This window comes from Mobula hypostoma, chromosome 5 (assembly GCF_963921235.1).
Source record: "Mobula hypostoma chromosome 5, sMobHyp1.1, whole genome shotgun sequence".
NCBI lineage: Eukaryota > Metazoa > Chordata > Chondrichthyes > Myliobatiformes > Myliobatidae > Mobula > Mobula hypostoma.
In genome coordinates, this window is record NC_086101.1 from 110,783,701 (window position 1) to 110,809,765 (window position 26,065).

At 43.7% G+C, this 26,065-nt stretch overlaps 1 protein-coding gene across 1 annotated transcript in view; it reads left to right on the forward strand.

The window, feature by feature from the left end:
- The first annotated feature begins 3,544 nt into the window (after positions 1-3,544).
- LOC134346913 (AP-1 complex subunit sigma-1A) overlaps positions 3,545-26,065 on the forward strand; it is a 104,068-nt gene continuing 81,547 nt past the window's right edge. The window contains exon 1 of the mRNA XM_063048754.1: positions 3,545-3,698. Coding sequence (XP_062904824.1) covers positions 3,696-3,698 — 3 coding nt within the window. The 5' untranslated portion in view covers positions 3,545-3,695. The remainder of the gene's footprint in view (positions 3,699-26,065) is intronic.

Here is a 26,065-nt window from a genome sequence, read left to right on the forward strand (position 1 = left end):
CTTGTCAAAGGCCTTCTGAAAATCCAAATATACAACATCCACTGCATCTCCCTTGTCTAGCCTACTGGTAATTTCCTCAAAAAATTGTAATATGTTTGTCAGGCAGGATTTTCCTTTAAGGAATCCATGCTGAGTTCTGCCTATCTTGTCATATGCCTCCAGGTACTCTGTAACCTCATCCTTGACAATCGACTCCAACAACTTCCCAACCACCAACGTCAAGCTAACAGGTTTATAATTTCCTTTTTGCTTCCTTGCCCCCTTCTTAAATAGCGGAGTGACATTTGCAATCTTCCAGTCTTCCGGAACCATGCCAGAATCTATCGACTTTTGAAAGATCATCGCTAATGCCTCCGCAATCTCCACAGCTACTTCCTTCAGAACACGAGGGTGCATTCCATCTGGTCCAGGAGATTTATCGACCTTTAGCCTATTCAGCTTCCTGAGTACTTTCTCTGTCGTAATTGTGACTGCGCACACTTCTCTTCCCTGCCACCCTTGAGTGTCCGGTATCCGCTGTCTTCCTCAGTGAAGACTAATGCAAAATACTTGTTCAGTTCCTCTGCCATCTCCTCATCTCCCATTACAATTTCTCCAGTATCATTTTCTATCGGTCCTATATCTACTCTCACCTGTCTTTTACTCTTTATATACTTGAAAAAGCTTTTAGTATCCTCTTTGATATTATTTGCTAGTTTCCTTTCATAGTTAATCTTTTCTCTCTTAATGACCTTCTTGGTTTCCTCTTGTAAGGTTTTAAAGACTTCCCAATCCTCTGTCTTCCCACTAATTTTTGCTTCCTTGTATGCCCTCTCCTTAGCTTTAACTTTGGCTTTGACTTCTCTTGTCAACCACGGTTGCATCCTTTTTCCACTCGAAAATTTCTTCTTTTTTGGAATATACCTGTCTTGCACATTCCTCATTTCTCGCATAAACTCCAGCCACTGCTGCTCTGCTGTCTTTCCCGCCAGTGTCTCTTTCGAGTCAACTTTGGCCAGTTCCTCTCTCATGCCACTGTAATTTCCTTTACTCCACTGAAATACCGGCACATCAGATTTCAGCTTCTCTTTTCCTAATTTCACAGTGAACTCAATCATGTTATGATCACTGCCTCCTAAGGGTTCCTTCACCTCAATCTCTCCAATCACATCCGGTTCATTACACAATACCCAATCCAGTACAGCCGATCCCCTAGTGGGCTCAACAACAAGCTGTTCTAAAAAGCCATCTCGCAGACATTCTACAAATTCTCTCTCTTGAGATCCTGTGCCGACCTGATTTTTCTAATCTACTCGCATGTTAAAATCCCCCACAATTATCATAACACTGCCCTTCTGACAAGCCTTTTCTATTTCCAGTTGTAATTTGTACTCCACATCCCTGCAGCTGTTTGGAGGCCTATAAATAACTGCCATCAGGGTCCTTTTACCCCTGCTATTCCTTAGCTCAACCCATAAAGATTCTGCACCTTCCGATCCTATATCACCTCTTTCTAATGATTTAATATCATTTCTTACCAATAAAGCCACGCCTCCCCTTCTGCCTACCTTCCTATCCTTCCGATACACCGTGTATCCTTGGACGTTCAGCTCCCAGAGACATGCATCCTTTAGCCAGGTCTCAGTGATGGCCACAATATCATACCTGCCAATCTGTAGCTGTACAACAAGATCATCCACCTTATTTCTTATGCTGCGTGCATTTAAGTACAACACCTTAAGACCAGTATTTGATACTTTTTGATTTGATTTCACTGCAACTTTATTGCACTGCAACTCATCCCAATGGATACACATTTGCCCCATCACCTGCCTGTCTTTCCTGACATCTTTACTGCTCACTATCTAGATTTATTTCTGTTTTCCCCTTCCTCCGCTCTATCATTCCGGTTCCCATCCCTCTGCCAAATTAGTTTAAACCCTCCCTAACAGCTCTATTAAACTTTCCTGCCAGGATATTGGTCCCCTTCGGGTTCAGGTGTAACCTGTCCTTTTTGAACAGGTATTACTTCCCCCCAGAAGAGATCCCAATTATCCAAGAATCTGAAGCCCTGCCCCCTACACCAGTCTCTCAGCCAGGCATTCATCTGCCTGATCCGACTACTCTTGCCCTCGCTAGCACGTGGCACAGGTAGCAATCCCGAGATTACTACCCTGGAGGTCCTGCTTCTCAGCTTCCTTCCTAATTCCTGGAAATCTCTCTTCAGGACCTCCTCCTTTGTCCTATCTGTGTCATTGATACCAACATGTACCACGACAACTGGCTGCTCACCCTCCCCCTTTAGAATATTCAGGACCCGATCCGAGACAAAAGGAAGAAGTCATGGAGGGATTGTTTACTGAATCTCTGTGCATGGAAGTTAGAAACAGGAAGGGGTCAATAACTCTACAGGGTGTTTTTTATAGACCACCCAATAGTAACAGGGACATAGAGGAGCAGATGGGGAGACAGATTCTGGAAAGGTGTAATAATAGGGTTGTCATGGTGGGAGATTTTAATTTCCCAAATATTGATTGGCATCTCCCTAGAGCAAGGGGTTTAGATGGGGTGAAGTTTGTTAGGTGTGTTCAGGAAGGTTTCTTGACACAATAGTTGATAAGCCTACAAGAGGGGAGGCTGTACTTCATCTGGTATTGGGAAATGAACCTGGTCAGGTGTCAGATCTCTCAGTGGGAGAGCATTTTGGAGATAGTGATCACAATTCTACCTCCTTTACCATAGCATCGGAGAGGGATAGGGACAAATAAGTTAGGAAAGCGTTTAATTGTTAGGGAAGCATTAAATTGATCTTGAGTTAGTTAAAAGGTTGATATAACATCGTCAGCTGAAGGGTTGGTACTGTTCCATGTTCTCTGTCACTGAACTGAAAAACTGGCACTTCCTTCCCAACAGCACAAGGCATCTCACCACCATCTTCTCAGGAGCAATAAAGAAATTAAATCCTGGTGACCCTAAGGTCCTAAAAATAGATATTTTCTCGAAAAATCCAATGAGTATTGGTCAAACAATGAGCAGTAGAGGCAGTCTCGATTGGGATCAACTTTGCACTAGATTGGACACATCCAATCATAAGGTATGTAGCTAAAGTCAGGTAAGAGAAGGAACCTATTCAAAAGCAGGAAAATTATATTATATTTGTGTTTCTTTTTGAGATAAAGAGGTGCTCATTGTTAGCGTAGCCCGCTGTTGCCACGGCAACCATTCCCGGTGAACTGCAGCATGCGACGTCCCAACGCCGTGGACCAGAGGATCGGAAAGAGCCGAAGGTAACCGAAAAAGCCCGAAACGTTCTCGGAGAGCAGAGGAACAAGGCCGTGACTGCCTTGTTAGGAGCGGTTCGTGCAATCGGCTGAGGCCACGAGTCGAAGCGCGCTGGGGCGTTCGGAAACAGTCTAAAGGCGTGATGCGCGTATGCGCTGCGCTCCTTGCCGTGTGGCTGACGTTTGCGAACGCTCCGGAAAGAACCGAGCCGCAGCTTCGCTTCTTCGTGTCCAGCACTCGGAGCTGACGACAGTTTCCGGAGAGAGCCGAGCCCGGGCGAGGGCAGGATGGCGCAACGCATGCGCGGCTTAGGATGGCTGAGTGACACCAGAGAGGAGGCGGCGGGAGCGGCAGAGGACCGGGCAAGTTTTAGGGTCGGTTTTAACGGACAACGCTAGGCAGAGGGTCGAGATAGTAGTTCGCACATCGCCACTATGGTAAGAACCCTTAAACCGTGAGGGCGTGATGAGGGGGAAAAAAGGAGGATGTGCGAGAGAGCAGCCGTCGCTTTCCGGCTTCTGCTCACCTGAACCCAGGTGAGGGCACGTGACGTCACCAGGTGCCTCACTACCTGGACCCAGTGCATTGGCTATGCCCCTGCTTTCGCGTTATTTACAATTATTTCTCTGTTTTTGACAATTTGGGCTTCAAAGGCAGAAGTCAGAAAGTGGAAGATGCCAGTTTTAAGACCGGAACATCTCCTTTACCTTTTAATCCTATTTTTGTTTTATTTTGACTATTAATTTGTGGGCTGCAAAGTTAGCTTTTTGGTTCTGAGCTCTAAATGCCCCTTGAGAAGGTGTTGCCGTCCCGGTCCGACCTGTGGTAAGCCCCCACGGCGCTGTTGGCGAAGGAGATTCCGGATTTCACTGGCCATAAAGGAAAGGCAAAAGGCAGTGTAGTGACATTTGCGAGGCGAATCTGTAGGCGATGATGTTCTCGTGCATCTGCTGCCTGTGTTTTTTTTTCTAATGACAAGAGATCGTGGTTGTTGAAGATACTGTCAGAGTTGTCCAGATGGATAACGCTGTGAATTTTATGGTGGGCATGTGCTGCAGACACTTTGTTTTCACTAATCTATCTCCTCACCTGCTCTGGAGCTTTTATTCCCTTATGGCAGTTTTTTTAATGACCTTTGTGAAGACAGGTACAGAGTATTTATTTAATTCTTCTATCACTTTATTTCCTGCTACAAATTATCTGGTCTCTGTCTTTAAGAGACCCACAATTGTTACTTATTTCATATTATTTCCTGTTTTGTATAATGATTGTATTTCCCAGTATTTTAGTTTTTCTCCCCTTATCCATCTTTAGATTTATAGAGAAGTGAGATGTAATGTTGAAATTGTATATGACATTGGTAAGGCCAAATTTGGAGTATTGTGTGCAGTTCTGGTCACCGAATTCTAGGAAAGATGTCAATAGAATTGAGAGAGTACAGAGGAGGTTTACTAAAATATTGCCTGGGTTTCATCTCCTACATTACAGAGAAAGATTGAACAACTTAGGTCTTTATTCTTTGGAGCGTAGAAGGTTGAGGGGGGACTTGGTAGAAGTAAAATTATGAGGGGGATTGATAGAGTTGACGTGGATAGGCTTTTTCCATTGAGAATGGGGGAGATTCAAACAAGAGGACATGAGTTAAGAGTGAAAGGGCAAAAGTTTAGGGGCAACATGAGGGAGAACTTCTTTACTCAGAGAGTGGTAGCTGTGTGGAACGAGCTTCCAGCAGAAGTGGTTGAGGCAGGTTCGATGTTGTCATTTAAAGTTAAATTGGATAGATATATGGACAGGAAAGGAATGGAGGGTTATGGGCTGAGTGCAGGTCGGTGGGACTAGGTGAGAGTAAGAGTTCAGCACGGACTAGAAGGTCCGAGATGGCCTGTTTTAGTGCTGTAATTATATGGTTATATGGTTACAGCACAGAAACAGGCCCTTTGACCCTTCTAACCTATGCCAAAATCATTTAAACTGCTTTCTTCCATTGACCTGCACTAGGACCATATCCCATACCCCTGCCATCCATGTACCTATCCAAACTTCAATTAAATTTTAAAATTGAGCTTACCTACACCACTTGTGCTGGTAGCTCATTCCACATTCTCAATAGTGAGTGAGGAAATTTCCTCATGTTCTCCTTAAACTTTTCACCTCTTACCCTTAACCCATGACCTCTGGTTGTAGTCCTACCCAACCTCATTAGGAAAATCCTGCATTCATTAATGCTATACCCCTCATAATTTTGTAGACTTCGATCAAATATCCTCTTAATCTTCTACATTCCAAGGAATACAGTCCTAATCTATTCAATCTTATTATAACTCAAGTCCTTCGGGCCCAGCAACATCCTAGTAAATTTTCTTTATACTAGGTTGTTTTTTGATGAATTCTAAGGTGCTCCAAATTCACAAGCTTGTTTTTGGTTATAACTTCCTTTTAATTGGATATTTCTTTAACTTGTCCTGCAATCTATGTTTGAACCACTTCACCTGCTGTGTTTCTGTATCTCAAAGGAATATGTACCCATATTTGTTGCAATTGAAGTACTTTCAATTTAAGTGCTGGCCATTTTCTATCCACATCAGCTTTTTAATGCAAATTCACAGTCTGCTATGGCCACCCTGCCCTTTGTACCCTCATGGTTTCCTTTATTCAGGTTGAACATCCTGTTTTCTGATCTAGACACACCACTTTTCAACATACTATAAAAATCTATCATGTTATTGCCACTTTTTTCAGTAGGTCTCTTTCCAAGATTATATTTGGCAACTTTTTTTAAAATCTGTTGCTTCCTCAGAAATTTCTTTTGTCTATGATGGATTGCTTGAGGCTGGACACAAATATAATTTCAGATGGTTTGTATCATGTTGGAAATTGGAGAAACAAGAAGTTAACTTTTATTGAATATAATGTGTTTAATTGTATAATGGTGCTGATTCTTTGCTGCAACCAAACTGAAAATGTTCTGGCAATGATTTTCGTTTGTACTCAGTTGCCTTGATACCGTTTTTCCTTGACCACAATATCCTGGTGAAACCTTTCAGCATGGTTGTCACTGACACTGCCAAGATTTGCAGGGAGGAAGACTAAATGGGAATGCAGAAAATGAATCTTTAGTGACATATTGCACTTCATGGTTTTGTATGCTTGAAGTATGTTGTCAACTAGCTGCACATAATTTGGTGCTCTGTAGTTGGCAAGAATGTTTTCAACAACATCCTTGAATGCCTTCCATGTGATTTTTCAATCTTTGAATTGCCTGTCATTTGTTTGATTTGTGGGCTAACAAAAATGCCTTCCTTAATCTTGGCATCAGTTATTCTGACTTGAATTATGAACTGGAATAACCAATAGAGACGATTTCATAAAAATGATGTGTGATGGAGAAATTTAATAGTGATTTTCATGATCAGCAGCCCAAAATCCAAATCTTTGTTGTCCAGCATTATTGGAGTACACTGACCGATGGAAGTATTGCTACGTGATAGCTTTCAAAACACCCAAATACAAGCCGGATATAAACTAGTTGTCATTGTTAGTGCAGCAACAAAGATCTCACTGACAGTAGTGTGTTATTTTCTTGATTTTTAAAAAAAAAGATGCACCAAATTTATAATTTTACATACATATTCCTTATGTTATGTATGAGGTTTATTAACAATTATCATCGTCATTATGTGCCATGTCGTATAAGGTGAGTGATCGTAGTCTATGATCATGATTGCTCTTGGTAAATTTTTCTACAGAAGTGTTTGCCGTTGCCTTCTTCTGTGCAGTGTCTTTACAAGACGGGTGACCCCAGCCATTATCAATTCTGGGTTGAGTTGTTCTCCGATCTTGGCATTAAATTTGGCACACAACCAATCAGCAATAAGATTTCCTCCCCACATCACAGCTGAGTTTCCGAAAGGATTACCGATCAGCTGATTGATAAGTATATAAAGGCCAAGTATTCGGAGGACATACCACAATTAACAACACACTGATGGTGTCTACTTGTATGGTGATGAAACGTTTGCACGTATGCTGAAATGGCAGAACAGCTCAACCCAACAGTGAAGAACCCAAGCTATACGTTTTCTGAATTATTATCAATACTCTTCAGAGATTGTCTGCCTGTCGTCAGTGAGTGGTCACATAACCAGGACTTGTGATATGCACCATCTGCTCGTATGACCATCCACCATCTGCTCCCGTGGCTTCATGTGACTCTGATCGGAGGAGGGGAGCGGGGTACTAAGCAGATGCTATACCTTGCCCAGGTGTGACCTGTAGGCTGGAGGAGGGAAGTAGCGCCTTAAACCTTTGGTAGAGATTTATCTCCACTCCGCCACCCACATAACTCTTATACATTCCAGAAATTTTCCACTCCACTTCAGATACTAATTTACTTTGTAATGTTTATTGTAATCTTCAAATGACCACGGTGTTACCCCTGTTACAATATACATAAATTTGCTTCCTTTTCCTTGTCATACATTATGATAACCAGAAGAACGCATTATTCTCCATAACTTCCACAATCTCCAAAGGAACTCTACCACTAAGCATACTTTTACCTCCCCCCCACCCCCACCCCCAGCTTTCCGCAGGGACCACTCTCTCCATGATTCCCTTGTCCATTTGCCTCTCTCCACTAACCTCCCTCCAAGCCTTATCCCTGCAAGCAGCCTAGGTACTACACCTGCCCATACACCACCTCTCTCACCTCCATTCAGGGCTGCAAACAGTCCTCCCAGGTGAGGGGACATTACATCTGTGAAGCTGCTGGGTTGTCTGTCGTGTCTGGTGCTCCTGAAGCAGTGGCCTCTCCGTCGGTGAGACCCGTCGCGTAAATTGGGGACTGCTTCGTTGAGCACCTCCTCAACATCTGTCACAAGTGGGACTCAGGATTCCCATTTCCGTTCTGAACTGTTGATCCTTGGCCTCCTGTGCCAAGATGAGGCCACCCTCAGGGTGGAGGAGCAACACATATTCTGTCTGGGTACCCTCTAACCTGATGGTATAAATATTGATTTCTCCTTTTGGTGAACAAAATTTCCTCCACCCCTTCCTGTACTCCCCACTTTGACCTTTTACTACTTCTCATCTACCTATTACTTCCCCTGGGTCCCCTCCTCCTTCCCTTTCTCTTATTGTCCACTCTCCTCTCCTATCAGATTCTTTCTTCTCCAGCCCTTGACCTTTCCCACCTATCTGGCTTCACCTATCACCTTTCAGTTAGCCTCTTTCCCATCCCCCCCCCCACCTTTTAGTTTGGGCAGCCATCCCACCCCCCACTTCCCTCTCAGTCCTGAAGAAGGTTCTTAGTCCAAAACGTGTCAATTCATACTATTCCATAGATTGCGTAGAACTATACAAAACTTGTACCAATATTTTCTCTCCATCTTGCTGCTCCAATCCACCCAATTTGCTTCTAATTCTATACCAATTAAGTTTTTTGAGTTTATTGCACAATACTTCAACTATGGCAAAGTATTGTGCGATAAAACCTTGCTTGCAGCAGCATCACAGCAAATATCATTCCAAAGGAAGACCTTTCTGCAAAAAGTAAAAGACACATTCAAAGAGAAATCCATGGTAGTGGAAGCGGTGATCTCTGATGTTTCGGTGCTGTGGTAGAGTTGGGGCTGTGCAGATAGATTCAACGACTGTGTTAGTCGTTGATTCAAAACTGTGTAAACATGAGAAAGTCTGCAGGTGCTAGAAATCCAAAGCAATACACCCAAAATGCTGGAGGAAATCAGCAGGTCAGTCTGCGTCTATGGAAGTGCATAAACAGTCAACATTTCGGACTTGCACCCTTCATCAGAACTGGAAAGGAAGGGAAAATACTGTAATGCAGAATAGCGTTACAGTGACAGAAAAAGTGCTTTGCAGGTTGCTAGACCATAACAAGATAGATTGTAAGGCCAAGGTAACAAATTAGGAAAGCAACTGCATCTGACCACAATATCCCAAATCAAGATCAGTCCTAGTTGCTATATTAATGTCATCCTTTATTAAGGTGGTTTTTATTCCAGCGTTTTGAAAGAGGTGGCCTATTTGATGACCTATTTCAAAGAAATAGGACTTCTTTGACAGATATTTTTAGAGTGTAAATTCTTTAAAAATTCTAATGGTTCTGGAATGCTTCCTGTGGATTACAGTGTAGCAAATGTGGCTTCAGTGTTTCAGAAATGGAGAAAAAATAGGGGATGGATGTCTCCTGATGTGCTGAGTTCCTCCAGCACTTATTGTGCATTGCTCAAGACTTATTTGCTGCCCATTATGCTGTTGCGTTCAGGGCAGCAGTGAAGGTCCTCCATATCTGTCTATCTATACCATTGCATACAGATGTAGAAGGGTTCTTCATTGTTGTTTCTGCAACAATTTTGTTTTACCGGTCAGGATTACTAGCCCTGAGCTGAACCCCTGAACCTGGAGGACCACTCTTAGTCTGGCCTCTATCCTTTGACTTGTGTGCCGTGGGTGACCCCACCAAAAGCCAAAGCATAAAGCCCTGGCTCCAGCCAACATACCTCTCTGGGTCATCGAGGTATGCAAACCTACAACAAGGTTGTGGTCCTCTTGGAGGCATTACTCAAGAAAATAGACCATAATACATAGCAGAATTTGGCCATTTGGCCAGTCAGGTCTACTCCATTCCTTTATGGCTGATCTATTATCCCTTGTATCTCCATTCTCCTGCTATCTTTCTCTAACCTTTGACTAATCTAGAACCTATGAGCTTCTGCTGTAAATATACCCAAAGATTTGGCCTCTTTTGGTGTCTGTGGTAATGACTTCAGATTCACCACTCTCTTGCTGAAGAATTCCTCCTCATCCCAGTTCTAAACAGACATTCTTCTATTCTGAGGCTGTCCCCTTTGGCCCTAAACTCTGCCATTGATGCTGACTGACCTGCTGAGTTCCTCCAATATTTTGTGTGTGTGTGTGTGTTGCTGTGGATTTCCGGCATCTGCATAATCTCTTGTGTTTGTGGTCATAAAAGGGAAGTCATTTTTGACTGTACTTTGAGAGTTCTTAAGAGAGCTTGACAGGGCAGATGTAAGGATATTGTTCTCCCTGGACTGAGGAGTAAAAAGTTTTGTTTCAAAATAAAGACGAGGACACAAGGCTGAAATGAGTTGTTTCTTCATTGAAGGTGGTAAACCTTCAGAATTCTCTACCTCAGTTATTGATTGCATTCAAAGCATTGACTGATGGATGACTGGAAGATAAAATCAAAATTCAAGCTTATTGTCATGAGGTCTGAGGAATGTTTGGGTTAAAGTTAAGTTTATTGCCACATGCACAAGTATACCCACAGTCAGTGGTCACTTTGTTGAGTACACTTGTACACCATGTTAATGCAAGTATCTAATCAGCCAATCATGTGGCAGCAGCTCAATGCAAAAAAAGCATGCAGGCATGGTCAAGAGTGGGACTTTAAGCCACAACCTCTTACTCAAGAGACAGTATTCCTCACTGGTGTATAGCTGAAGAAAGTTGATTGTGGCACAGAACCAAGAGTTTTGGTCTAATGGATACGTATATATTACGAGGCCAAGTTGCTAATATATATATTAAAATATAATATATTATATATAATATATAAAAACATATTATGTAAAATATAATATATATATATATCTTTTTTCTTAACGAGCTGGATGTGGGGGTAGAAGGGTGGGTTGGCAAGTTTGCAGATGACACAAAGGTTGGTGGTGTTGTAGATAGTGTAGAGGATTGTCGAAGATTGCAGAGAGACATTGATAGGATGCAGAAGTGGGCTGAGAAGTGGCAGATGGAGTTTCAACCGGGAGAAGTGTGAGGTGGTACACTTTGGAAGGACAAACTCCAAGGCAGAGTACAAAGTAAATGGCAGGATACTTGGTAGTGTGGAGGAGCAGAGGGATCTCGGGGTACATGTCCACAGATCCCTGAAAGTTGCCTCACAGGTGGAGAGGCTAGTTAAGAAAGCTTATGGGATGTTAGCTTTCATAAGTCGAGGGATAGAGTTTAAGAGTCGCAATGTAATGATGCAGCTCTATAAAACTCTGGTTAGGCCACACTTGGGGTACTGTGTCCAGTTCTGGTTGCCTCACTATAGGAAGGATGTGGAAGCATTGGAAAGGGTACAGAAGAGATTTACCAGGATGCTGCCTGGTTTAGAGAGTATGCATTAAGATCAGAGATTAAGGGAGCTATGGCTTCACTCTTTGGAGAGAAGGAGGATGAGAGGAGACATGATAGAGGTGTACAAGATAATAAGAGGAATAGATAGAGTGGATAGCCAGCGCCTCTTCCCCAGGGCATCACTGCTCAATACAAGAGGACGTGGCTTTAAGGTAAGGGGAGGGAAGTTCAATGGGGGATATTAGAGGAAGGTTTTTTACTCAGAGAGTGGTTGGTGCGTGGAATGCACTGCCTGAGTCAGTGGTGGAGGCAGATACACTAGTGAAGTTTAAGAGACTACTAGACAGGTATATGGAGGAATTTAAGGTGGGGGCTTATATGGGAGGCAGGGTTTGAGGGTTGGCACAACATTGTGGGCCAAAGGGCCTGTACTGTTGCTGTGCTATTCTATGTTCTATGTAATACTGTAAACATACAAATGCTAAAGAGATGGCAAAGTTGCCACCCGATGCACCACATATAGTTAGTTGTTCCTTTGTGTATGTTTTAATAAAGATATATATTGTTTATTGTAATTTATAGTTTACAAAATAAATTATATGATGTATGTCAGTGGTATTAAACCTACTTTTGATCCTGGTTTCAACACACCTCGAATTCCAGCCTTTTAGTAACAACTGAACTCAATTGTTGTCTTGTTGACAATCCCTGAAGCCAAAGAAACCCACTTAAGCTCTTCATCATCGAATTTATAACTCAATAAAAGATTCCTCTTCTGCCAAGCTTTTCTTAAATGGCCTCGTATCCTACTTTGCTTGATAATTTAACATTTTAAAAGAAATGTTAAATGTAACTTCTAAATGAAAATTGTTTTGTAAATTGCTTCAGGGTGCACAGAGTTTACAAAAGGAAAAACTGGCCTTGCAAATTAAATTGGATTTGCATGAAGGGATAGTAAGTGATTGTAATGTACTCTGATATTGAACCACGTGAAGTCTAATCTATTTATAGATTCATGTGTTTTTTTTACAGAGTGGTGGGTGCCTGGAATGTGCTGCCTGGGGTAGTGGTAGAGGCAGCTGCATTAGGGATTTTTAACAGACTTTCAGATGGGCAAATGAATGTGAGTGAACTAGAAGGTTTTGGACATTTGTGTAGACAGAAGGGATTAATTTAGCTGGCCATTGGAGCACTAATTTAATTGGTTCAGCATAACATTGTGAGCCAAAGGGTATGTTCCTCTGCTGTACTGTTCTATATTCTCAGCACAGAGACAAGCCCTTGAGCCCACTGAATCAGTGCGGACTATCCAACACCCATTTATGTAATTTTTTAATCATTATCCTCTCCAACATGATAGCATGGCGGAGCAGACTTGACAGGCCAAATGTCGTCATTCTGCTCCTGTGTCTTATGGCCACCTTCTCATGGGGCGGCACAGTAGTGTAGTGCACAACACTTTATAGTACAGGTGACCCAGGTTCAATTCCCGCCGCTGCCTGTAACGGGTACAATCTACCCGCTACTGTGTGGGTTTCCTCCAGATGCTCCAGTTTCGTCTCACAGTTCAAAGGCATACCGGTGAGCTGGTTAATTGGTCATTATAAATTGTCCCATGATTAGGCTAAGATTAAACTGGGCAATTGCTGGGTGGTGTGGCTGGAAGGGCCACTTCCACGCTGTATCCAAATAAATAAGTAATTTCCTGCCTGCTTCTTCCATGCACCTGCAAACCTGGGGCACCATACAGTTATCCTCAGGATGTTGGAGGAAACCAAAGGACCTGGAAGGAAATCTATGTGACCATAGGGAGAGCGTGCAAATTCGGCGCAGACAGCTGCGGAGGTTAGGGTTATACCCGGGTTGCTGGGACTGTGAGGTGGTGGCACTACTGGCTGTTTGGTGCACTGTGCTGACCTATTGCTAAAATGCTGTGTGGAATAGCTTTAAAATCAAAATGAAGAAAACGGGAACTACTGGGCAGGTTAGGCAGCACCTGTGGAAAGGGAAACAAATATTGCTCTATCTCGATCAGATTAGAAAGCAAACATGTTTTAAATTGTAAAGAAGGGAGAGGTGTGGAGTGGGAACAAAGGAATTATCTGCGAAAGGGTGGGGTTTTGACACAGAATAAATAACACAAGTGGGAAACGTTGTTAATGACAACTAATCCGTTTTGAAGAAATGCAAGAAGGAAACAAAATGAGAACAGAAAAGGGAGAAAAGAAAATAATGGAGTCAGAACTGTAAGATTCAAAGCAGCACTGCAGTTCCCATTTACCTCCTCCCTCAGCTCTATTCAAGGCTCCAAACAGTCCTTGCAGGTGAGGCAACATTTCACCTATGAGTCTGTTGGGATCATCCACTGTGTCCAGTGCTCCCAATGCAGCCTCCTTCTATGTTGGTGAGACCCATTGTACGTTGGGGGACTGCTTTGTTGAGCACTTCCGCTCCATGCACCAAAAGCAGAACTTCCCAGTGATCAAACATTTTATTTCTGATTTCCATTCCCATTCTAACATGTCAATCCACGGCTGCCTCTTGTGCCAAGATGAAGTCAGGGTAGAGGAGCAATACCTTGTATTCTGTCGTTGTAGCCTCCAACCTGATGGCATGAAGTTCGATTTCTCCTTCTGATTTAAAAACAAAATCCTCTCCCTCCCCTCTTTTATTCCTCACTCTGGCCTTTTACTACTTATTTGTCTGTCACTTCTTTCTAGGTCCTCTCCTCCTTTCCTTTTTCCTCTGGTCCACCCTTCTCTCCAGCCTTTTACCTTCATCCCCTCCCCTACCTTTTTATTCTGGCATCTTCCCCCTTCCTTTTTGGTCCTGAAGAAGCGCCTTGGCTCAGAACATTGACTGTTTATTCATTTCCCTAGATGTTGCCTGACCTGCTGAGTTCCTGCAGCATTTTGTTGGTCTGGATGTCCAGCATCTGTAGACTTTCTCTTGTTTGTGAAACACAGCAGTTGCTTGGTACCACAAGAAAAAGGAAATGGTGGAAATACTCCTCAGATCAGACAGCATCTGTAAAGATAGAAAAACAAATTTAACCATAAGACAAAGTACAGGAGCAGTATTTGGCCAGTCAACCCATTGAGTCTGCTCCACCATTCTTTCATGGCTGATATTTATCTCCCAGCTTCTCCCCATAACTCCTCACTCCTTAACAATCAGTCTCTGCCTTAAATACTCCCAATGACCTGGCCTCCACAGTCCTCTGTGGCAACAAATCCCACAGATTCACCATGCTCTGGCTGAAGAAATTCCTCCCCATCTCAGTTCTTAAGGAACGCCCTTTATTCTGACTGTCCTCAGATGCTAGACTCTCCTACTAATGGAAACGTTCTGTCCACGTACACACTGCCCAGAGTTGCTAAAGGTACTACCAATGCTGGAGGGGGCATTGGCCATTCTATCCAGGCTTCTCACTATTCAGTGGGTGTTGTAACGTGAATAAAATCACAGGAGAGATGCAGTTGGTAGATATAAAGTAGTCAGGACACACACGTAAACTTTGGAGTTACAAGACAGAGAGAGTGGGAGGGACTATCTGACGCAACATTACAGCACGTTTTTATATTAATGAACAAAGGTAATGGGGCAAGTTCTATAGTTACAGTGCCCTCATTATGCTTTTTTTGAGCAACACACATCAAAGTTGCTGGTGAACGCAGCAGGCCAGGCAGCATCTCTAGGAAGAGGTGCAGTCGACGTTTCAGGCCGAGACCCTTCGTCAGGACTAACTGAAGGAAGAGTGAGTAAGGGTTTGAAAGTTGGAGGGGGAGGGGGAGATACAAAATGATAGGAGAAGACAGGAGGGGGAGGGATAGAGCCAAGAGCTGGACAGGTGATAGGCAAAAGGGGATACGAGCGGATCATGGGACAGGAGGTCCGGGAAGAAAGATAAGGAGGGTGGGGGGGACCCAGGGGATGGGCAAGAGGTATATTCAGAGGGACAGAGGGAGAAAAAGGAGAGTGAGAGAAAGAATGTGTGTATAAAAATAAGTAACAGATGGGGTACGAGGGGGAGGTGGGGCCTTAGCGGAAGTTAGAGAAGTCGATGTTCATGCCATCAGGTTGGAGACTACCCAGACGGAATATAAGGTGTTGTTCCTCCAACCTGAGTGTGGCTTCATCTTTACAGTAGAGGAGGCCGTGGATAGACATGTCAGAATGGGAATGGGATGTGGAATTAAAATGTGTGGCCACTGGGAGATCCTGCTTTCTCTGGCGGACAGACCGTAGGTGTTCAGCAAAGCGGTCTCCCAGTCTGTGTCGGGTTTCGCCAATATATAAAAGGCCACATCGGGAGCATCGGACGCAGTATATCACCCCAGTCGACTCACAGGTGAAGTGTTGCCTCACCTGGAAGGACTGTTTGGGGCCCTGAATGGTGGTAAGGGAGGAAGTGTAAGGGCATGTGTAGCACTTGTTCCGCTTACACAGATAAGTGCCAGGAGGGAGATCAGTGGGGAGGGATGGGGGGGACGAATGGACAAGGGAGTTGCGTAGGGAGCGATCCCTGCAGAATGCAGGGGAGGGGGGGAGGGAAAGATGTGCTTAGTGGTGGGATGTCCGCCAGAGAAAGCAGGATCTCCCAGTGGCCACACATTTTAATTCCACATCCCATTCTCATTCTGACATGTCTATCCTCGGCCTCCTCCACTGTAAAGATGAAGCCACACTCAGGTTGGAGGAACAACACCTTATATTCCGTCTGGGTAGCCTCCAACCTGATGGCATGAACATTGACTTCTCTAACTTCCGCTAATGCCCCACCTCCCCCTCGTACCCCATCTGTTACTTATTTTTATGCACACATTCTTTCTCTCACTCTCCTTTTTCTCCCCCTATCCCTCTGAATATACCTCTTGCCCATCCTCTGGGTCTCCCCCCCCTTATCTTTCTTTCCGGACCTCCTGTCCTATGATCCTCTCGTATCCCCTTTTGCCTATCACCTGTCCAGCTCTTGGCTCTATCCCTCCCCCTCCTGTCTTCTCCTATCATTTTGTATCTCCCCCTCCCCCTCCAACTTTCAAATCCCTTACTCACTCTTCCTTCAGTTAGTCCTGACGAAGGGTCTCGGCCTGAAACGTCGACTGCACCTCTTCCTAGAGATGCTGCCTGGCCTGCTGCGTTCACCAGCAACTTTGATGTGTGTTGCTTGAATTTCCAGCATCTGCAGAATTCCTGTTGTATGCTTCTTTTGAGTTGCACATAGTTTTCAAATCCCTGGATCTTCCCACCAGCACACCCAAAATGAGTGTTTATTACTGTGGTCTCGAGTCCCATTCATACAATGGGATGTTGATTGTATTCATGCACATGCAGACATATGTCAGTAAGTGTGTACTCCCTGGTTTGCAATTTACTATTCCGAGCTGTATTTTGAATTCAATCCACAATCCATATTCAGGTCTCAAAATTGGTTGCTGAAGTTAGTTTAAAAACGCAAACAACAGGAATTCTGCAGATGCTGGAAATTCAAGCAACACACATAAAAGTTGCTGGTGAACGCAGCAGGCCAGGCAGCGTCTCTAGGAAGAGGTGCAGTCGACGTTTCAGGCCGAGACCCTTCGTCTCGTTAATCCTGACGAAGGGTCTCGGCCTGAAACGTCGACTGCACCTCTTCCTAGAGACGCTGCCTGGCCTGCTGCGTTCACCAGCAACTTTTATGTGTGTTGCTGAAGTTAGTATTTGCTATACTGTATACCCTAACTTCAGAACACCCCCCTAACAGTCTGTTTGAATGAGGTTCCCCTTCATCCTTCTGAACTTGATCGAGTAAAGACTCAGAGACGTAAACATTCCTCATACGTTAACATTCCAGATTGGTCACGTTCCACGAAGAACCATCCGGGTTTGATGCAGCTTGAAATGGCAAGTTGTTGCTGAGCGCATTGTTGCATTCAAAGCACTGTACTATGCCTAGGTGGAGAATAAGATCCTGTTTGAGTTTCTGTTGTTCTTCATCAGAACAATGTAAGCAGTCAAATAAGGAAAGAGTGGAACACAGGGGATAACCAAAATACGTTGATTAAATTTAGAGCAATAAATGAAATGCTGGAGGAACTCTGGTTTGAGCAACATCTGTGAAGAAAAATGGAATTATCAATGTTTTAGGTTGAAACTCTTCCCTCCCACAGTTGCTGCTTGAACTGTTGGATTCTTCCAGCATTCTGATTATTGCTCCAGGTTCCAGTATCTGAATTTTATCTGAAATTCAGATAAAAATTTATACGTAAATTATCTGTCTCAAATTTGGTCTCATTGTCGCTCTTGTGCTCTCAATCCCTGAAGACAAGGATGTTCTGTCTTAAGCTTTCTATCTCCTCAATAAAAGATTCCTCTTTTTGGAATCATCTGGATTGCAGAGATGGAGAGACATGATAGGAGGCAAAGGGAAAGGAGAGAAAATGACCCAGGGTCATGTATGGAAGACTCAGGGAATGGAGAAGGAAGACAGAAAGGAGACACCAGGATTTTGAGAGGGAGACTGAGGAAGCGAGAAAAAGAGAGAGTAGCCAGATACTTTTTCCTTTACTTCCCTCTGTGGAATTTAGCCAAGCTGGAGGCCACTCAGCCCACTGAGTCCTTGCTGATTTTCAAACAGACAATCAAACAGTTTCATTTTTGTACTACATCCCATCCTCTCCCCCACCTTATTCTGGCTTCTTTATTCTTCCCACTTTAAGTCCCAGTAAAGGGTCTTGGCCCAAAACACTGACTCCTCGGATGTTGCTTGACTTGATCAGTTCTTCCAGCATTTTATGTATGCTGCTCAAGATTTGCAAGCACCTGAAAAGTCCCATTCTCCTACTCATTCCTTGCAGCCCTATAATATTTATCATAAAGTGCTTATCCAGTTACCTCATGAAGGCTGCATTTGACTCTTGCAAGCAGGAGTTCTAGATTATTTCTACCCCTTGCTTTACACTTAACAGCCACTTTATTAGATACCTCCTGTATCTAATAAAATGGCCACTGAGTGTATGCCCTTGATCTGCTGCTGCTGTAGCCCATCTACTTAAAGGTTCAATATGTTGTGCATTCGAAGATGCTCTTCTGCACATCACTGTTGTAACGTGTGATTATTTGAGTTGCTGCTGCCTTTCTGTTAGCTTGAACCAGTCTGGCCATTCTCCTGTGACGTCTCTCTGACAAGGTATTTTCACACATACAACTGCACTCACTAGATATCTTTTTGTTTTTCACTGTAAACTCCCAAGTCGGTTGTGCATACAAATTCCAGGAGATCATTAGTTTCTGAGATACTCAAACCAACCGGTCTGGCACCAACAACCATTCAAAGGTCAAATTCACTTGGATCACATTTCCTCCCAGTTCTGATATTTGGTCTGAACAGCAACTGAACTTCTTGACCCTGTCTGCATGCTTTTATGCACTGAGTTGCTGCCACATGATTGGCAGATTAGATATTTGCATTAACGAACAGGTGTACCTAATAAAGTGGCCACTAAATGTAAGCTGCTAATTTGTGCAAAAACACTTCCAATGTTGTGGTCATCTTGCTACAGTCCCATGTTTCCATTATTGCAATTTGTTTCTCTTAAGTTTTGCAATGCAAGCTCTTACTGCTAAAGTCTGTCGTCTGAGCATGTTATGTGCACTCAGCTTACAAAACCTCACTGGTATTTGCTTCTTATTCAACAGTTCCTTCCCTTTATTAACTTCTAAGTACGAAGTAAATTTATTCTCAAAGTATGTACAGCATGCATAATTCTTGGGCACCTAGGGTTTTTTTTTGTATGGTTTCAGATAGTATGCCCTACACAGAGCTCTGATCCCAACATTATCTAGGCCATCTGGGATTACCTGGAGAGACAGAAGCAAGCGAGCAGACGTTCGCAACCATTTTATGCCATGGACCCCTACCGTTAATTGAGGTGTCTGAGAACCCCAGGTTGGGGACCCCTGCAAGTCAGATGGTCAAAATCTGTCAAGTTCTCCAAGAAATTTCAAAGAACCTACCAGCCAATTTCCTTATAAAATGGAGTGACAGAGCACCTAAGAAAATTGATGCGGTTTTAAAGGCGAAGGCTAGTGACACCAAATACTGATTTGATTTAGTTTTTGTAATGTTTACTGTTCTTTATAGTAAATTTTTTGACGCTTAGAACCTTTTCATTATTTTTGAAAGCATCTTCACCGATTTAAAAAAAAAATCTGCTCAAGACTTTTGCACATAATGTACTGTATATGTCATGATTTTCTTGCAAGCATTTACATTAGAGTAAAGAAATACAATTGAATCATGGAACATTGACAAGTACAGCAGAGGAACAGGCCCTCGGACCGACAATGTTGTGCTGAAGCAATTAAATTAGTAATCAAATGGCCAACGAAACTAATCTCTTCTGCCTGCATGATGCTCATATCCTTTAATTCCAACCTCCCCCTCCATTCATGTGCTGTTCTAAATGTCTCTTAAAAATTTCTAATGTCTGCCTCTACTACCACCACAAGCAGCGCATTCCAGGTACCTGCCACTCTGTGTTTAAAAAAAATGCCCCCACGTCTCCTTTGAAATTACTCTTTCTCATCTTAAATACATGCCCTATTTGAACTCTCTCTCTCTCTCTTCTATTTTTGCATTTCATAATCTTATAAACTTCTATCAGATGTCCCCTCAGTCTCCACACTCCTGAGAAAGCAATATTGCCTCGACTTCCTCAGGAGGCTAAAGAAATTTGCCATGTCCCCATTGACTTTTACCAATTTTTATCGATGCAGCATAGAAGGTATTCTGTCTGAATGGATAGCGCCTTGATATGTCAACTCATAAACATAAGAGATTCTGTAGGTGCTGGAAATCCAGGGCAACACACACAAAGCGGAGCGCCACAGTAGTGTAGTGGTTAGCGCGACACTGTTACGGCTTAGGGAGTCAGAATTCGGAGTTCAATTCTGTCAGAAGTTTGTACGTCCGCCCTGGGACTGTGGGTTGCAGCTAGGTGCTCTGGTTTCCTCCCACTGTTCAAAGGTACACCAGTTTGTGGTCAATGCCTGTGATTAGGCTAGGGTTAAATCGAAAGTTGCTGGGTGGCACTGCTCAAAGGGCCAGAAGGCCTATTCAACTCTGTATCTTCTGCTGTAAGAATGCTGGAGGAATTCAGCAGGTCAGGCAGGATCTGTGGAGGGGAATCAATAGTGTAGAGAGAAAGAGAGAGAGTAGAGCTGTGGGCGAAGCATGCTTCCCTGATGTGCACCTGCGTTGATTGTCAGTGACGTGCTGAGGAGATTGTCAGCATCTTATCACCGACCTGCATTGATAGGGAACAATAGAGCAAGGTTGTATGGACACAGCCCTATCACAGAGCTGGCAAAGGTACAATGGTCCCTTCCACTTGTATCTGATTAATGGCCACGTGAAGGGAACAGTTAGTGGTCCAGTTGAATTTAGGGAAACGTCTGAATTCTTTGGGGATTTTTTTGTGTCACATTGAATTAGGAAATGGCACCTCTCGTCTTTCGCTGGATTACATTTTTTTAAGTTACGGCGTTATCAGATTCTGCCCTTCCCCTCAGGTAAAATACCTGCCTTGCCATCATGTCAGTGCAGCTCATACAGGTGCTCAAAGCCACTCTTGGAGTTCTGGACACCTTTTTGGCCTCCTTCCTTTAAGATATTCTTGCCTTGGAATTAACGTCATGAGACAAAGGGGAAGAATAGGCCATTCTGCCCTCAGAGTCTACTCTGCATTTGATTGTGACTGATTTGTTTTCCCCTCACAATGTCATTCTCCTGCCTTCATTCTATAATCTTTGATGCCCTTACTAATCAAGAACCTATCAACTTGTGCTTTAAATCGATCCAATATACTTGGCCTCCACAGCCAGTCTGTGGCAATGAATTCCACAGATTCACCACCCTCTGGCTAAAGAAATTCTTCCTTGTGTCTGTTCTAAAGGGACATTCTTGTATTCTGAGGCTGTGCCCTCTGGTTCTAGTCTTCCCACTATAGGATCCATCCATTCCACGTTCACTCTATGCAGGCCTTTCTAGTCCTGAAGAAGGGCCTCGGCCTGAAAAGTTGACTGTTTATTCATTTCCATAGATGCTGTCTACCTGCTGAGTTCCTCCAGCATTTTGTGTGTGTTGCTTTCAATATTCAATAGGTTTCAATAAGATTCCTCCCAGCATTCTTCTAATTTCCAGCGAGTACAGGCCCAGATGCAACAAACACTTCTCATCTAACCCAGGGGTTCCCAACCTTTTTTATGACAGGGACCCTTGTCATTAACCAAGGAATTCCCAAAATCATTCTTATGAACCTTCTTTGGACCCTATCCAATGAGGCACATCCTTTCTTAGGTAAGGGGCCCAGAAATGCTCACAGTACACTTGTTTCCATTACACTTGATCAATCTCTGCACCACCTCAATCCTTTCTCTTCTACTTTCCCCTCTTCCCCCCCCCAACCAAAAAAAAACCCATCCAACCTGATTTCAAGTAATGCTGGCAGCTTCCCAATCTTCTGTACAAACAGATTCTTGCAGATTTTTGCCCCAAAACACTTGATTTGTTTTGTATCTACATCAACTCTTAATTCGATGAGATGCTTTCAAAATACAGGAAGCACATTAGCCCTGGGCTTACTACTAGGTATTGTCAAGGTCAAGTTTATTGTCATCTGCACAAGTTCATGTGTGCATAGGTGCAGTGAAAAACTTGCTTGCAGCAGCATCACAGACATGTAGCATCGGATAAGCAGCATTCACAAGGGAAACAAACACAAATTGAGGCCGCTGTTGGTCAGGGTCAACCATGGACGTTGCATTCTAGATATCTAGATATGCAGGCCTGGGCTGTACAATATGGAGAACAAACTGTTGCCCTACATCTGATGAATCCAAAAGAACTGCAGAGACCAACAGCATCGCAGGAGTTGCCAGTCAGCATTGAACTCAACGTAGGACTACCTTAGGGACTCCAGCTCTGGATTTTTCCATTGGGGCTTACTCACAAAGCCTTGAGTGAGTAGAGTCGCAAGGTAGCAGAGTTTTGAGATCAGAGTTTACTTTCTCCTAGATGAGCTGCCAACCATGGCCGACACGCCCGATCTGCCCTAAGCAACTGGTTTTAAGGTGTCAGTAACCTGCCTTTGCCCCTTTTCCTGTCAGAAGAAACTGTTCTGCCCGGCTTGGTAGCTAAGCCAAACGTGAAGGCCAAGGGCTGGACTTTGTTGTCAGAGGCTATCTGAGATGTACGCCAATGGGAGTTTTAATTGGTTGTAGGAGCTTGTCCACATTACCACCCCTCGGCTATAATAACCTTAAGAAACCTAACAAGCATGTTAAACGTTAATTATAAACTCAAGAGATTCTGCAGCAGCTTGAAATCCAGAGTGACCTACAAAATGCTGGAGGAACTCAGCAATTCAGGAAGCATCTATGGAAAATAATAGAGTTCCCCTTCCTTTCCAGCCCTGATGAAGGGTTTTGACCCAAAACATCGACTTTTTATTCATTTCCATGGATGGTGCCTGATCTCCTGAGCTCCTCCAGAATATGTTTTAAACATAAATTATACACTTTTTTAACAAGAACGAACATGACTAAAACAAAAAAAAGTGTATTTTAGTGCAAAGTGATCCAAGTATTCATGGTTTTGCTAAGTAGAGTTTACTGGTTGGCTCGAGAACAGAATGGTTGAAGGGAAGTAGCTGTTCTTGAATCTGGTATATATAACCCAATGTAGTATAGAGGAAGAGTATAGTGTAGGTTAGAACTGCTCACAACAACCTGGAGGAGAGATGCCGAACAGCAGTAATCGTTGCCTGACAACGAAGGAAAGCAATAGCAGTGGCTCCACTTCCAGATCCATCAGTTTTCACATCCACATCACTCTCCATTCCTGTGTGGAAGAGTTTTTAAAGTGGAAATACTGTTGCACTGGATCAGTTCCACTCTTTTGACCGCTGAAGTCAGATGTTTGGATGAGCAAGCGTCACAAACTGGGGTCTTCCTTGGTCGCAGTGGATGACCATGATGTCTTCTGTGCCTTGTCCTGCCCTTCACGCTCCATGTGGCGTTGCAGTACTGCCTCCCTGGCCATTGGGTCTCACTGTAAATCTCATCCGCCCAGTCTGCCGGAGCTGATTTCACACACTTGGACGGGCATGTCCCTAACTCACCGGGGTATGAGGCCGCCAGCTACCCTCACCTGGCGAAGCGGTGTTTCAGGGTGTAGCTGCTGTCGCAGGTGAGGGTTGAGAGTCCGGTGAGGACCAAAGCTGAGCAAGCTACCCATACAAGCCCCTACACAGGAGGTGCAATCCCTCTCTGGTCACCCCATACACCCATTGTCACATGTACTGAGATAGATTTGACAATAACATCTAAAACAGTGATTGGGCTACTGTTCCCACCTGCTGACTGCAAGAGGTTTGTACATTCTCTCCATAACTGCTCTGGTTTCCTCCAGGTGCTTTGCTTTCCTCCCATGCTCCAAAGACCTAAGGGTTAGGTTTAGTAAATTCTGGGCTTGCTATGTTCAGGCCCAAAGCACAACAACAATTGTGGGCTGCCCTCAGCATATCTACGGACTGTGATGGTTGTTAATGAGCACACCCACATGAAATGCTGATGGAAAGCAGCATCCATCATCAGGGTCCCTCCCGCCACCCAGGACATGCTCGCTTCTCACTACTGCCATCAGGAAGAAGCTACTGGCGCCTCAGGGCTCACACCTCCAGGTTCAGGAACAGTTATTAACCATCAACCATCAGGCCCTTGAACCAAAGTGGATAACTTCTAAGGGCCCTTAGCATTATTAACACACTTCCATCCGGCATCCTCTCAAAATATACTTTATTCAAAAATAAAATTATATATAATAAACCATTCAATGACTCTCAATCCTTTACATATGTTTCCCTTATGGTCTCTACATATCCATACTTTTAGCCACTCACGTGGCAATCTGTTGGTTCACCTTCCCACACCACTGTTGAGGGGTATACTCTCCGCCACCTGATCCCTCCCACTCCAGCGGGAGAAGAACCCTAACCTGTGGTCCTTCTCCACCGGGCCCTTGCGGTGGCTGCACCAAGTTTCAGCGCGTCCCTCAGCACGTACTCCTGCAGCCAGAATGTGCCAGTCAGCAGCATTCTCCCACGGACTGTAACAGTTTTGTTTTACCAGTCAGAGTTGTTAGCCGTGAGCTGAACCCCCGAGCCTGGAAGACCGGTGGACCAGTCTTGGTCTGTCCTCTACCCCTTGACGTTTGGCATAGGTGAACCTACCGAGAGCCAAAGCATAAAGCCCGACATAGCTCTCCAGGGTCATTGAGGCACACAGGCCTTCAAACGTCATGAAAAGTTTGTGGTTCTCTTGAAGGTAGATTGGCAAAAAATTCATGAAAATATCCTTGTGCTAGTTGGTTTGGCATTGTTTACAAAAGAAGGTACCAGTAGCAACATACCAATTGCTTAATTACAGTAATTACCCAACACAATTAAAACAGTTTACTTCAGAATTGAATTAAATGCTAGTTCCTCTTGAGTAACATCGAATTAAATTGTGCCTGTTGAACAGAAAAGGATCATTCATCACAACTGTTTTATGCAGGATTTGATCTGATAATCATTTCTTGATCTAAAACAAATTTGAACCCCCTCCCCCTTTGCCTTCCTCAGTTTGCTCTGTGGCACTCTCTGACATGCACCATCAATGCCTTTCGCTGATCTATTTATTTGTCACATGTACATCAGAACATGACAAAGGCACATAACGAATGAACATAAAAATATACAGTGAAGTGTATCGTTTGTGTACACAACCAACACAACCTAAGGAGGCGCAAGTGGCGCCACACGTTCCAGCGTAAACAGAACGTGCTCTCAGTGTTCAGTGGGATTACACCGGCAGCAGCAAGATCAACACAACAGCAACAAAACAGAATCAGAAGCAGGTTTATTTTCACTGACATACAGTACTGTGCAAAAATCTTCAGCACATTTGATGGGCTGAATTGCCTAATTCTGCTCCTACGAAAGGTCTCGTATAGCTAGGGTGCCGAAAACATTTACAGAGTACTGTAGTAGTTTTATGTATTGCACTGCGGTACTGCTGCAAAACAAAATGAGTTTCATTATGTATGTGATTGATGATAAACCTGATTCTGATGTGGGTCTCTGTTGTGGACTGGGAGTCAGAAGGGGACAGGGAAAGGGGAATCATGGTTGGGAAAAGGGAAGGTTGAAAGGATGGAGTGGGAAGCACCAGAGATATATTCTGTAATGGTCAATAAGCCAATTGTTTGGAATCAAATGACCTTCCCTGATGTCTGTACTCGCGTCAGCCCCACCCATGCTCAGCGATTCTCTGCCGCCTGTCCCACACCTCTCCACTGGATCTCCACCCTTCCACCCTCGCTATTCCCAATATCCTTTGTTCCCACCACATTTACAATAATGCTTTCTGTTGAATGTTGACAAAAATAGTACAGTAAAAGTCTTGGATACCCTAGATTATTTTTTTTATATATCACACTATCAGTTGTAATAAAAAAGTGAAATATACATAAAAATAAATTAAATAAGCAGAACGAAAAGGAGTAGTAAAGGGAAAGCAAAAAGACAGCAATAGCAAAACAAACCCATTCCTCTTTCCCGACAACCCACCCAAACACACAGACAGGCCTTGAAACTTGGGT